We start from the raw sequence: 13,773 nt of genomic DNA, 5'->3' as shown, positions 1-13,773 counted from the left end.
TTCTGAGATGAAGTTTGCTAATTAGAATTATCATCTTAGAGCAGGGGTAGGGAACCTATGGCTCGGGAGCCATATGTGGCTCTTTTGATGGGTGTATATGGCTTTCCGCCTTTTTAAATCATATTTTATCTTCATTAGACTCTTCTGAATGCATTCTCTCATTGATACTTATTGATTAGCAACAGTGAAATAAGGTTCTCAATAGAATTCACCTTTTTTTTAACTTTCAAAGTAGTGAAATGAATAATAAATGCTTACTATTTCATGTATTTTTACTTTTAAATTCTGAATATGGCTCTCAAGGAATAATGTTTGAAAATATGAATTGTTTATGGATCTCTTCGTCAAAAAGGTTCCCGACCCTTCTTAGAGGGAAAAAAGTGCTGAGTGTACTTTCCAACTGAAATGAGCCAGAGAATATGCATAGTACTAGAGTACCCAGTGATTATTTAATCTTTCTGCAAGAAAATGTATACATCAGAACAAGGTTGATGGAAAATTGGTTCCACAGTGTTTTACAATGACATGAGAATTTGAGCTTTAAAGGATTTAGAGTAGAACATAACAAATCTGCTCTTAGTTCAGTAGAAAATCATTCTAAAGTTAACTTGGCAGTTGAAAACTGATGCTTACACAAATCAACAAACCTAAGCCGACTTTGTTTGATGAAATCACAACATTTGAGGAAGTAAAAGTTTTAAAATTACACAAGTGAAACAAAAGAGGCACCTGCATATAACTTAATTTAAATACAAATTTGGAACAAACATCTATAAAACATTTGTATGCGTAATTTGACTAATGCATTTCAATTTCATTTAAAAACCAAACTATAAGAACACGATTGACCGTCCAAATCAGAAAAAATCTGTAATTATTTAAGGATAAATGGTCATCCGGGCTCAGAGGCTAAGACAATTTGCAAAATTCAAACAACAAAGATATTTGCAAATAAGAAATGCAACCACATGAGATAGAAAACCCTCACAGTAAACATTGTTGACATTCATTCACACAATTGCTCCACGTTTTAATCCCAGAAACATGGATTCAAATCAGAAAAAAAACAAAAAAAAAGTATCAAAGAGTAAAATTATGTTCAAGTTGATCGATGTAATAATTCTCATTTTGACAGCTGATAATAGACATTTTTAAAAGCGTCCTTAACCTCGAACTTGGTACTCAGGAAAAGACCAGTTTTAAAAAAAGAATCAACTGAAACATCCCATCAGAGGGGTCAAAGTTCATCCTCCTCATCATCATCGGAGCTGTCCCATGATAATGAGCTCGTAGGTTTGCAATGAAGGACCTTGCATATCTGTCAGGATTCCTCTGGCATCCCTTGGTTGATGATCTGTCGATATCCACGGCTGCTCAGCGGTTCTTTGTGGCGAACAATTGACACGAAGAGAATGATGATTAGGATCAGCAACAGGCAGCCTGACACTGCCAAAGTGATGATCACCTCTGAAGGACAGAGACAATTAACTGTGTTAAACCGTGTAAGGCAAGGAATCATCCTAGAAAAGTATGAAAAGTATGGATCCTTGCGGCAAAAATTGATATGGATGCGTGTAATGACGATATTGAAAATATTACCTCTATTACTCCCAATGGAAGGCAACTGACACTCTTTGTCTCTGTCCTCAGAAATAGAAAGCTTTGTAATTTTCACGAACTCCTCCAGAGGGCAGTCTAAAGAGCAGCCTGGTAACTGAAGGGCATAAGGCTCAACCGAGCTGTCATTCCGGTAAAACATGGACACCGACAGAGACCTGGAAGTGAAAAAAAAAACCCAAAGCTCGATCTTAAGCATATTTGGTGAAGAACAGTGCAGCCTAATCATGTATTTTTTTTGTAATCGTTAGAGAAAACCTGCTTACTAAATGCAAGTCATTTAAAAACATGCAGAAACGAATGTTTAGTTTCAGCAAGTAAAAAACCAATCAATTATACTTTGGCATTTTGATGCCACTGCCAACAAAAAGTCACTGAGTTAGCATTTGTGTGTGTGTGTGTGTGTGTGTGTGTGTGTGTGTGTGTGTGTGTGTGTGTGTGTGTGTGTGTGTGTGTGTTTGCGTACCCACTGTCATCGGAATACAACTCAATCATGTGACAGGAGGCATACGGTGGTTGTTGGCCATTGAAGACGTTCAAGCTGGCCTGCAGGGCTGCCACAGTAGTGTCATGCTGACAAATAAATACACACATTTGTTACCTCAGCTCATGGAACTCTATTGTAGTGTTTTTTATCTGTGTATCTTGCTCAGTCAATCTCACCGCAGAGAGCATCATCATTTTCAGATGGTGCCTTTCATTGGTTGTAGCCGCATGTGTAATATTCTTCACTATTGCCCCCAGTAAGATCCCTGAAAGACAACGGGTCGTTATCTAGCTGAATGATTCAAGTGTGGGAACACCTTTATGGTTCTGCTACATTAATTCATTGCCTGCCATTGACTGTGATAGACGTGGAGCGTAAATCACCGCCAATTGCAGCCAATGTGTAATCTTTCATCAATGAAACAAACTTGGAAAGATTTTTAACTGTGTATAAGACCTAAGACCAATGTTCCCTTTAAGCTGCGCGCCTGCGCAATTGCGCACTACTCTCGTCTTCTCTGCGCAGCAGCAATCATATGGCGCGCAGTAAATAAAATCCAAACTTTTTTTTTTTACCTTTCCCCATGATAGCGCCGTTTACGCGGCAGCAAGTAGCCGTAGCTCTGTCCACTCTTATGTTTTTTGTGTTTTACAGTATGTTTTACATAAAAAAAGTAGAGGAAACATTGCTTAAGACACACCTCCCTGCAGTCGATTCTTCTCCTGCTGTCTGTAGACCCCAAATAAAACCTACAAGAGTGGAGCATATTAGATCAGTGCGGGTTGTTTTTTAAGCAACATGACTAACTGAATATTCTAGGGAAAAAAAAGTTTTACCTGGAATGCAAAGTCTTTCAGCACATGGAGCTTTGCCCAGACGGCAGGAGTTACCCAATCAGGAGCTGTCATGTTGTGACGTGACTACAGATACACACCACACACTCAAAAGGCGGATAGCCACTGAAGATAACACGACATGAATGGAAATTATATATTTTTACCTCACAGAAAAGTGTGTCGTACACATTCCAAACTGATTCCACTGATGTCTTTTTCAGTCCGGTTTTATTTCTCACCAGTTCAATAATGTCCTGAAAGGAATAAAAAGAGAAGAGTCTCTTTAATCCCACTCTAGTCAAATAAAAATCCTCTATTTCAATGACATTTAATCTAATTATAAAAAAAGGGGGGGACCTGGCTATTAGAAGTGATGTTAAGGAATTCTTCCGTATGTTCAGTTTCGTTCATAAGCATTTCGTACCGGGGGCAATCTCTAAGAGGAAAGGACAGCAGCTGAAAAAGATACACAAATTAATAAATGAATAATTCAATAACGCCTATCAAACGTTCTCAAGCCCACCCTCTCTTGACTTTGTGGAACTGTGTGTACAGGTATGGGCTGCCACTTAATATTTGGTGAGAAGACCTGCCGACCACTGGGGGGGTAAAGACCTGTAAGATGGTCACAAAGAGAGATGGTTAAACCATGTCTTTATGTAAATGGACATCTGTTCATGTTACCAATGCTATTTAATAAGTGCCTCACATTGGCAGATTTCAAGTTAAATTATGTTAAACTTTTGAGCCATTAGAAACAAATGTGCTTTATGTACAGGTTTATAATCACACTTTTGGTTTTATTTCGGGATCTCCTTTTTTTTTTTTAATATGACGCTACACATTCAAGTCCAAAATGCAAACCCCTTTCCATCATTGAAACATCAGCAATAAAAAAAAACATTTAATGCAGGGTCAGGTAACGAAATCTAATATCTATTGTCATTGATTATAAAGCAGTTGGTGGTAATTTGACCCAAAAACAACAACAACAGTTCAGTGTGTTCCCATTCTGATGCCTTGGGGTTATTTTCCCATGTCATAGAGAATTGAAAGAGTTGCAATTTAACACTTTAGATTAACAGCATAGGTGTATTTGTTAAAAAAATCGTTTTGGTGTCAGTTTAAGTCAAGTGTCAGTTCAACAACCAATTCACTACTGGATCCCCTTTAAAAAGAATTGTGTAGTAACCGCTCTCGGCCTAATACTAACCCTAGTTTCAGGTATCCTTGTGAAAAGTATCCTCTGGAAAACAAATGGAAGAAAAAATGGCTGACATTACCTGCAAGGTTGGCCTCGGCGCTCATCAGAGTGCGATCATAGTCTGTGCTGCGAACTGTTATCTGAGGACACAGGAGCCGATATTGTTCCAGGAATTGTTAAAATGACATTGCACGAAATGACAGGATGTGCTATCTGAGAAACATGCCCATTGTTTTGACAAGTAAAAATTGTTTTGGAAGTAAAAATAAACTATTGGTATCAAAAAAAGGCATGACTTCTAATCGCGCTCAAATAATAACAGCTTTCATCATTGAGTATGGCCTTCATCTCTATTGTGTACAGTGGTACCTCGACATACAAGCGCCCCGACATACGAGCATTTCGAGATACGAGTAAAATTTCCAGCAAATATTTATCTCTAGATACGAGACCAATTTCGTTTTAATATGACCCCTAAGGGACTGGTTCATCTGTTTTGTGCTGCACATGATGTAACAAACAAACAAAAAACAGGTTTACTTAATAGGTGACTTTTGCAATCGAGCACTATTAAGTATACAGATTATTAATGATGGTTTGAAGCCAAACTTCAAAAGTTTCCTTTTTCTTTGTTACTCCTGTGCTCAGAAAAATATGGAATATGCGTTTACCATTTAAACAAACACGATCTTTGTCATAATATCATTGTTTTTAGTCTATTATACTGTATACTTATTTCAATACAATAATAGCTGCTGATGAAGCCTGATTGGTGGCAAAATTGCAAATTGACTGTTACGCAATATTTGTCTGGAAATGTTTTGCTTGTTGTACACTGGGTGACAAAATATTAGGTGAAGCTGAAGTGTTGACATTACTTTGCATGCAATTATTCTTAATTTAACGACCCTTGTTTGACAAAATATCATCTCCAAAACCACTAGCATTAGTTCTGCTCCCAGTCTCTCTCTTCAGAAGTGGTCACTACCTCTTGTGATCTTTGTACAACTATTTATGGCATCCAATTGATTTCTCCTCCTCTCTCCTAGGTTCCAATTGATTAATCAAATGGTGGCGACTAACCTCATGAGGTACGTTCAATCACAACATGTTTTCATCATTGTTTCAGGAGTAAACAGCTTTTGAATGTACATTGGCAACTACTTTTTATAAACATTAAAAGACTTATAAATGTACCTCATGTCGGACATAACTTTCATTAAGAAAGCCATTGTAACGCTTCCTCAGAAACTGACCGAGCTCCACATGTTGTCGCATACCTTCCTGAGAACAAAGAAAACCATACATCACAACATCACAAATACTGGACAGAAGTTGACTCAACCACATTAAAATACTCTAACATCTTGTTAGTATAATTTAATAGACTTAGTATTCACATTGTCTTCCTTGCATGGTCTTTTTTTAAAGGGAAAGACAAAACCAGTGTCAAAATGGGTTGGACAAAGAAATCCCATTTTGTACACTCAACGGCCCAAACAAATGAGAAATGTGATATTGCTCCAGAATGCGAAGTACCTGTGATAGTTGTCCGAAGCCTTGAGGCCAGGCACTCTCTTCGTATGGGTCAGTTGGATAACCTCTGACTGGTGATCTGTCGCCATGCCGAAATAACTGCATGAAAAAGAAGCCACACGTGTTAGCCATCAATGGAAAGAAGGCAATTTACTTGGAAAGTCCAGTTTTTGTCCTGTCATAGGACCAATCTCCTCTTATAACAATTTTCCTTCCTTTTCACGCTCTTACAAATGTTGTAAATGATCAAAACGTTTTATAAATTGATAAAAATGCTATGAAATGTATACTTTGACTCTTAATTTTATCTTTATTTTAATATTGTTGTCTCCCATTCATGAGCAAAGTCTTCCAATTGTACAAAATGATGAAATACATTTATCTAGTCTCCATTGCATATAGCCCAAAATTGTGGTTGAATCCCACTACGATTCTCATCTGGTCTTTGGTCATCTTCCAAAAGACTCAATAAACAAATGTGACTTTCGAATCAGTTCAATCATCAGCTGGACACACAGTCAATAAAATTCCTTTGTTTGGAGCTGAAAACATCAGTGTTAAAATCTTTAGCGAAAGATTGTTGTCTTGCTTGGCCTTCTCATGTTGTATTAACAGGACAAGTGTGATGCTTAATACCCAGGTGTTAATAAGGCAAATTATGGCTGGGTCCAAACTAAAGTCAATTGTCACATCCATGACAGATTCTGTCTCCATGGCTGACAGAAAAACATAATGCCGATCATTATAAATCTCGCAAGGATGTTGGTATATTATAATATGCAATGTTTTCCACTATAATGGGCCAGATGATGGATGGAAAAACGAATCAACAATTCTCCAAACAAACAAAGAAAATAGAACTATGAAAATAGTCATAATATTACAATATTAAAGTAGCAATATTACAAGAATGAAGATATACAACGTGATATTGCGGAAGAAAAGTTGTGATATTGCGAGAATAAAGAATATATTGTAAGATTACTACACCTTGAAATACGAGTGGCCCGACATACGAGGAATTTGAAATATGAGTATAATTTCGAGCAATTTACCTTGAGATACGAGACAAATTTTGAGATACGAGCATACGAGACGTAAGAAGCTGGAGATAGCGTGACCGCTAGGTAATTTCTGTCGTAGAAGAAATATGACACAAATGTTCTTAATATTTTATATTATGCTATAAGAATGTAGAATCAATTTTAAATTTCTACATTTCTGTCAATGAATATTTGCGTCATAGCCCGTGACAAACGTTTCTATCAGTAGAGCAAGATATTAGGCGGGTGGCTGTTGTAAACAAACCGGAGACTGTATGATGAGCCATGGATTCCAAGGGGAAAAGAAGAAGTTAACTGAGAAAAACTGGTTTTTGGACCGATCATTTGCATTCAATGCTAATGCGGAAGTATCGGCTGAATGTTCGCTTTGTGGAAAGACATTTACAGGGCATACTACAATTGCAGCTGAGTACCTAGTTGGGGAAAGAGAGAAAAACTGTGGTTGCATTACTAATGGAAAAACTAGATGTGCACAAAAATAGATTTTAGAAGTGAATTACGGACATTATGCACTTTCCATTTTGTTGTTGTTTAGTCAAATGCTCATAATAAAAATCTCAAATTAGATTTCTTTATTGCATTTCTATAATTTTATCAACGAAATGAGACATAATTTATTAATATGGTAACTAAGTTAAACATAATCACATGGTGTATAGTTCTCTACACTGTCAGGAAAATGAATATTTCATCATGAATGCTCATGATGTTTAACCAATTTGGACATTTTGCATGGGTTGTCTTCATTATAAGGCTTTTATTTTATGTATTTATTTATTAATTTGCGGCTCCAGGCATATTTGTTTTTTTTTTCTTCCAACATGGCTCTTTAAACATTTTGGGTTGCTAATCCCACTTCTTAGTCATGAAGTTCTATCCTGATTACAATCTGTGTTTACTGCGCACGATATCCATATTCTATGGCTATAAGTAACTACTAACTAATTAACTACTGATCCCCAAAACGCATTATAAAATACATTTTCGTAACGTTATTACTAAATTGTCATTACATTTGTATATACGTGTATGTTACAAATGTATTTTTAAATATGGTCCAAGTATTATTGGCGACAGTCGCAGACCCTTATGTAGAATTTTGCATGGTTCGTCGACAGACGATACTGTTTGTGTTGCGCTCCGCACAGTAATGCAAGCTGAGGACTTGAAATACTCACCACGGTGACATACTGCAATTTCTTCTCCGCTGTGACCTTTCCACAGAGCGACAAGGCAGCCAGAAGGAGAACAAGTAGAGGGGGCATGGCACAACTCGTTAATCCAAGCTTCGCTTTTGGCGTGTTGAGCCGCAAACAGCTCCGGCTAAAAAGCGATCGTCTCGCTGTCTGTCACGTGACCCCACTGGGGCGCCTGGGCTGTCTGTCACGTGACCCCGCTGAAGTAACACGAACGGGACTCATGCAGATGAAGACACTTCCGGGTCACTGATATGCGCTGTTCATTTCAATGCCTGGCTTTCAAGTATATTTGAATATAATTTGATGAAATAGCTGTTTTGATTTTTCAACGGTCTATATTTTCTCAAGGCTATATGTATGGTTTTGTAATCTTGGTTAAGGTGTCATTTCATACATTTTAGTTTTCTTTGCTGGCTCGGATAAGTGGGGAAATATCTACATTGACAAATTGATTCATAACAACAACAACAACAACAAAAACAGACAAATATACAACCATTAAACAATAATAGTCACTAAGTAATAAATAAATATGCAGTGAAAAACATAAATAAGTAGGGAAGTGCAAAATAAACACAAACAAGAGATAAGCAGAAAGAAAAAAGAATGAATATATTATTTTGTTGCTAGTAGCCCTCAAGTCATTCACTGCTTTGACAGTTGTAGACATACAAAAATCCAATTCAAGTTGGCTTCCATTTTATAATCACGCGTCACTGCCATTGACGGGGATAGACGTCCAATCCATTTTGACTAGGAGAGTAGGTAGCCGTCAATACTATTGACTATTGAATAGTAACCAAGGACTTAATACAAAAAAATACATTTTTAAAACCTGATTAATTATTTTTATTTTTACCCGACTCGAATTTCAACACGTGAAAGTGGAAAGATTTCAAGTAAGCCCCTGCATCATTTTTGTGGCCCAAGGAGACGAGACAAAAATAAATGTGTGCAACCCTGACTGATAAACATGCATTTATATATTATTTATTCGTTTTACAGCAAGGACATTGGTTAATGGGATGTTTTCAAAATGTGTTTACTACCCAGTGATTAAGCCGACACTGCAGTTTAGGGGTAAACAACTCATTCTTCATGTGATGATGATTGGTCATGTGATTCCATCATATGCTTGTTGTGTGGTGCACTGATGTGTGCACACGTAAGCAAGACAACCTTTTAACATTTGACCCATCCCTTGCCTATTTTTCTGTTTTGCGCAACTGTTGATTCAACAGGGCGATAATCCTGTTTGGGGAATGTGTTTTCAGCATTAGCTGGCAGCTCTAATCTGACACAAAAGCAAACAACAATAAATGCATTCATTTGGATTTAATAACACGTTCTGATAAACATCTAGCAAAAATAAATAAAAACAAGGAAACAGAGGACGATAGTGAATGTTTTTCTTTTTTTTTTTAATGGAAATGTCTGTATTTTTGAATATAGATGTTTCATATACTGGGCCTTTATACTATTTTGCCTAATTCCCAGATACAAGATTCCCAGACACACTTGTGTTCAAATTCCTCAAAGTTTTATGCATCTGTCAGGTTATTTCTGGTGTCATTTTTGTTCATAGGTGTCAAATCTAAGACTTCCTTTTAAATTTTTAAGAAATTGCCAGCTCTTTTTTTACTTCACTGACAAACCTTTTTGAAATAGATGTGAACAATCAAGTTAAACAAACAACATTGTGTCCCTTACTTTAAATCTTACATGTAGTTTTTCATTACTCTAATGTGTTGATTGAATAGTTTGAGAGATTGCCAGAGATTGCTTTACGGTCCAAATTCTTAACGCCTTCCTATGAACAACCAATGTGGCCTGTCAGAAAAATGAATTTAACACCCTTGCTCTAATTAATGTCTGAGGTTAACACACATAATGAATGTTTTTGTTTACTGAAGTTTAGTCTGATGTCATTTTTAAAAAAATGTTCCATTAAAAATTTCAATCAGCTGGTTTGGGGAGGTGGGCTCAGTACATAATGAACACAATAGAAAAGATGAACTGTTTTTACATTCACCCAAAAAATAGTTTGGTAAGTCATGTCATTGTTCTTGTCATTGTTTTTTCCCCTTTTGTATACAACCAGTGCACTTAATGCATTTTGAAAAGACATGTTACAATGTACCTAGAGATGATGCAGCATCAGGAGGTTTATTATCTTGATCAATGATTTTGCTTATATAAGGTCACCAAAGGGGGGCAATCAATCCCACAACATCTGAGTCAGGGCACAACTACCTCACCATTGATCCACAACACACGAATATAAAAACGAATGTACCTAATTCTGTTTCATAACATTCTTGCAACACACTACACTTAAATTATGATCTGTCTTTTTATCTGCTAGGAAATGCAATCGTGAACTTCTTTTAGATGTAAATGAGTATAGAAAATCAATGTATGTATAAACTAATAAGCAAGTGATGGGTGCATGTTTAAAAAAGGAAATGTGGTTTAATATAGAAAGGAAATACTAATGCTCCTGTGTCCATCTATGTTTAATTATCCGACACTACTATGTATAATCTTTTAGCGTTTCATCATTCGTCTCAAGTCTACTTGCCAGATGATGGCAGCATTTCTGCACATTACTGATCCAGTGAAGCCTCCTAAACATTTTGACACATTTGCTGAAACACCCTATTCTGACGTAAGACTGTTTTGCCCGTTCAGCAAAAACATTCACGACACACGATACGCAATAACATGCCTATTTGTGTCATGTCAAGAGGCCCTTTTGAGTGACAATATTATTATTGTAAGGATATAAGGAATTTCTTTTTTTTAAAGGTTTGCAATAGAGTCAAATCCAGCTACCGTGTGAAATCGTTTGCTGTTTGGATATTTCAGAATGTGATGAGCTCCACTGGAAAGAAATAAAACATTGCTGGTTGAAAATATGCCACGGATGTGCTTATATAACAAGTGGAACGTCAGGGTTGTTTACAAGTGGTAAACGCACTGTGCAGCACACCTCCAACTAGCGTTCATGATGCAAATGTTTAATCGTACAAATGTCGACTGAAACGTTTTTTTAAATGTTTGATTTAGCAAAACATCTCTCGTGTAACAGAACTGGAACGCTGTCGGGAAGAAATAGATTTTCAATGGCGTTCAGCGTGTCTTGTTTGTCTCCGTAAAGGGGTATGTACAGGGGGCGGGACTGTTCTTGTTTGAATGACAAGGACAACCAATGGGTGGCCCCGTAGCTCGAAGATTGACAGACACGCCCCCCTATGACTCAGTGTTCTTCTTTGGTTTTAGAGCCGCGCGTCACATGTTGTTTTTCTCCACTAACGGATCAGTCGTACGGCACCTTTGCCCGCATTGTTTTGGATTTTGTTTGTTTTTTCCTCTCCCTCTTAAGATAGCGGGGACATCCGCCATGGATTAAATAAGCGTCTATCTATTTTGTTATCGTAATCTCTTTTTAATTTCGCTTTTTGGAATTGAGCTCATTCTGGTGCTCCGTGGCACGAGAGATGGCAAGTCCTCCGGGGGCGACGGGACACCTGTTATCTAATGGCGTCAATGGCGTGAAGAAGTGCGGATACTTGAGGAAACAAAAACACGGGCACAGGCGTTTTTTCGTGCTGAGGGAACCCGCCGATCGCTCGCCGGCTCGGTTAGAGTACTACGAGAGCGAGAAGAAATGGCGAAACAAGAGCGCTGCAAAACGGGTGATTAGTTTGGACTCCTGCCTATGCGTCAACAAGCGGGCGGACGCCAAACATAAACACCTGATCGCCCTCTACACCAAAGACGAGTATTTCGCCGTGGCTGCGGACAGCGAGCAGGATCAGGAGAGCTGGTATGTGGTTCTGACAGATCTCCTTGCCGAGGGCAGGGTGTACGACAGTCCCGCTTCTACTTCTTCTCTAGTCGGCTTTGAAGAGGCCAACTATGGACTCGTTAGCCCGGCCACAGCGACCTATAAGGAGGTGTGGCAGGTCAATTTAAAATCGAAGGGTCTTGGTCAAGTGAAGAACCTCACCGGAGTCTATAGGCTTTGCTTGTCCAGTCGAACCATCAGTTTTGTCAAGCTGAACTCCGAAACGGCGGCGGTGTGTTTGCAGCTCATGAACATCCGAAGATGCGGCCACTCGGATAGCTTCTTCTTCATCGAGGTAGGCCGATCAGCGGTAACTGGAGCCGGAGAATTCTGGATGCAGGCGGAGGACTCTGTGGTGGCCCAGAATATCCACGAGACTATCCTGGAAGCCATGAAGGCTATGAAGGAGCTTTCCGAGTTCAGGCCTAGAAGCAAAAGCCAGTCAGCCAGCACCACCCCCATCTCTGTACCCACGCGACGCAATCTCAATAATTTGCCCCCAAGTCAGACGGGGTTGGTAAGGAGATCTAGAACATCCAGCACGGCAGCCACGTCTCCAGGGAGGAAGTTTACATCCTGTCGCGTTAGAACCTCCAGCGAGGGAGACGGGAGTGTGCCGCGGCCCGTGTCTATGTCAATGCCAGCCAACGGAAGACCCGCCAGTCCAAACACTGGCATTCAACTCAGCAGGTCCCACACTCTGAGCAACGGCCGCACCTGCAGAATACTCGATTCATCCTCCAACCTGGACCGCAGCCTTTCCATGTCAGTGTCCAACTCCCCTTCAGCCGCCTGCAGCCCCATCAGCATGTCCCCCGGGCATAATCTTTCCACTCCCAACAAGGCTGCTCAATCTTTTAGTTGCAGTGGCTTCCTTAGCGACACTGGCTTCATGCTGTGTGATGATTACAGTTGCAGTCCAGTTGAAGCAAAGTTCCTTCCCCTGACTCGCAGCGACACGCCTGACTCCCTATCGAGCACCCCCTCATCCCGTGACATGAACGACCCTTGTGGCTACATGCTAATGGTGGGTGCCAACGGTAACAAGTCCAGGGTGGCTGGAGAAGGCGTGATGATTGATAATGCTTACAGAAAGCGAACTCACTCCCTCACAACGCCACGTCAACAGAAAGCAGTGTCACTGTCATCCGCATCTCTAGACGAGTACACACTCATCCAGGCTGGCAATGGACACAACTCTCATTCAGCCTCACCCAAAGTTTGCTATCCAGAAGATTATGGAGACATTGAGATTGGCTCATCCAGAAGCTCAAGCTGTAACCTTGGTGACGATGGCTACATGCCGATGACTCCAGGTGTGGTGTCACAATCTGGTAAAGCAGACAATTATATGCCCATGAGCCCCATGTGTGTGTCTGCACCCAAACAGATTGTGAACCCCCGAATCCATCCTCACGGACCTACCAGTAGAAGCTATAAAACCAGCTCCCCCTCCAGCGTCTCACTGGAGGACAGCGGTTACATGAGAATGTGGTGTGGTTCCAAATCCTCTGTGGAGAGCCCGGACAGACACGGGGAATACATGACCATGTCACCTGGAAACACACATCCACTGCAGACCCCTCCAGATTACTATTTGGGGTTAATGGCTGGAGAACCGACACTGGTGAGGCCGACATACCAGCCGGGCACCCTGTCTCTCCCTGCTAAATCCCAATCCTCCAAGAATGACGACAGCAACCAGTATGTATTGATGAGTCCTCAAAGTTCGAGACCGAGAGCGGCGGATGTGGACTACTATGCCGTGATGCAACCCGCAGCCGCTCAAGAGTTCCCATTGAGCCCTTCAACAGCCTCCCCGGCTAGACACATCCGAGCCCAGAACCTGACCCACAGAGGGAGACTCGGCAGGCCCAACAGACTGTCCCTTGATACTTTCAGGACCCTGCCCAGCATGCATGAATACCCCCTACCCGGAGAGCCCCGCAGCCCTGGAGAATACATTAACATTGACTTCAG

At 39.9% G+C, this 13,773-nt stretch overlaps 2 protein-coding genes across 2 annotated transcripts in view; one reads left to right on the top strand and one right to left on the bottom strand.

The window, feature by feature from the left end:
- Positions 1-430: 430 nt before the first annotated feature.
- On the bottom strand, positions 431-8,130 carry acp2 (acid phosphatase 2, lysosomal). The gene is made up of 13 exons (XM_077713483.1): positions 7,923-8,130; positions 5,684-5,779; positions 5,342-5,428; positions 4,224-4,284; positions 3,464-3,555; positions 3,298-3,396; positions 3,105-3,194; positions 2,941-3,024; positions 2,805-2,853; positions 2,281-2,369; positions 2,084-2,190; positions 1,600-1,775; positions 431-1,467 (listed from the first exon to the last, which is right to left on the bottom strand). The coding sequence occupies exons 1-13, from the start codon at positions 8,007-8,009 to the stop codon at positions 1,322-1,324; spliced, it is 1,263 nt and encodes a 420-aa protein (XP_077569609.1). The 5' UTR covers positions 8,010-8,130; the 3' UTR covers positions 431-1,321.
- A 3,096-nt stretch (positions 8,131-11,226) lies between these two features.
- Positions 11,227-13,773, top strand: part of LOC144196414 (insulin receptor substrate 2-like) — an 11,637-nt gene continuing 9,090 nt past the window's right edge. Inside the window, exon 1 of the mRNA XM_077716575.1 lies at positions 11,227-13,773. This exon is cut by the window's right edge and continues 330 nt beyond it. Coding sequence (XP_077572701.1) covers positions 11,444-13,773 — 2,330 coding nt within the window. The 5' untranslated portion in view covers positions 11,227-11,443.

The sequence above is a fragment of the Stigmatopora nigra genome, chromosome 1 (assembly GCF_051989575.1).
Source record: "Stigmatopora nigra isolate UIUO_SnigA chromosome 1, RoL_Snig_1.1, whole genome shotgun sequence".
Lineage (NCBI taxonomy): Eukaryota > Metazoa > Chordata > Actinopteri > Syngnathiformes > Syngnathidae > Stigmatopora > Stigmatopora nigra.
This window is presented reverse-complemented; position numbering and strand designations above follow the sequence as displayed.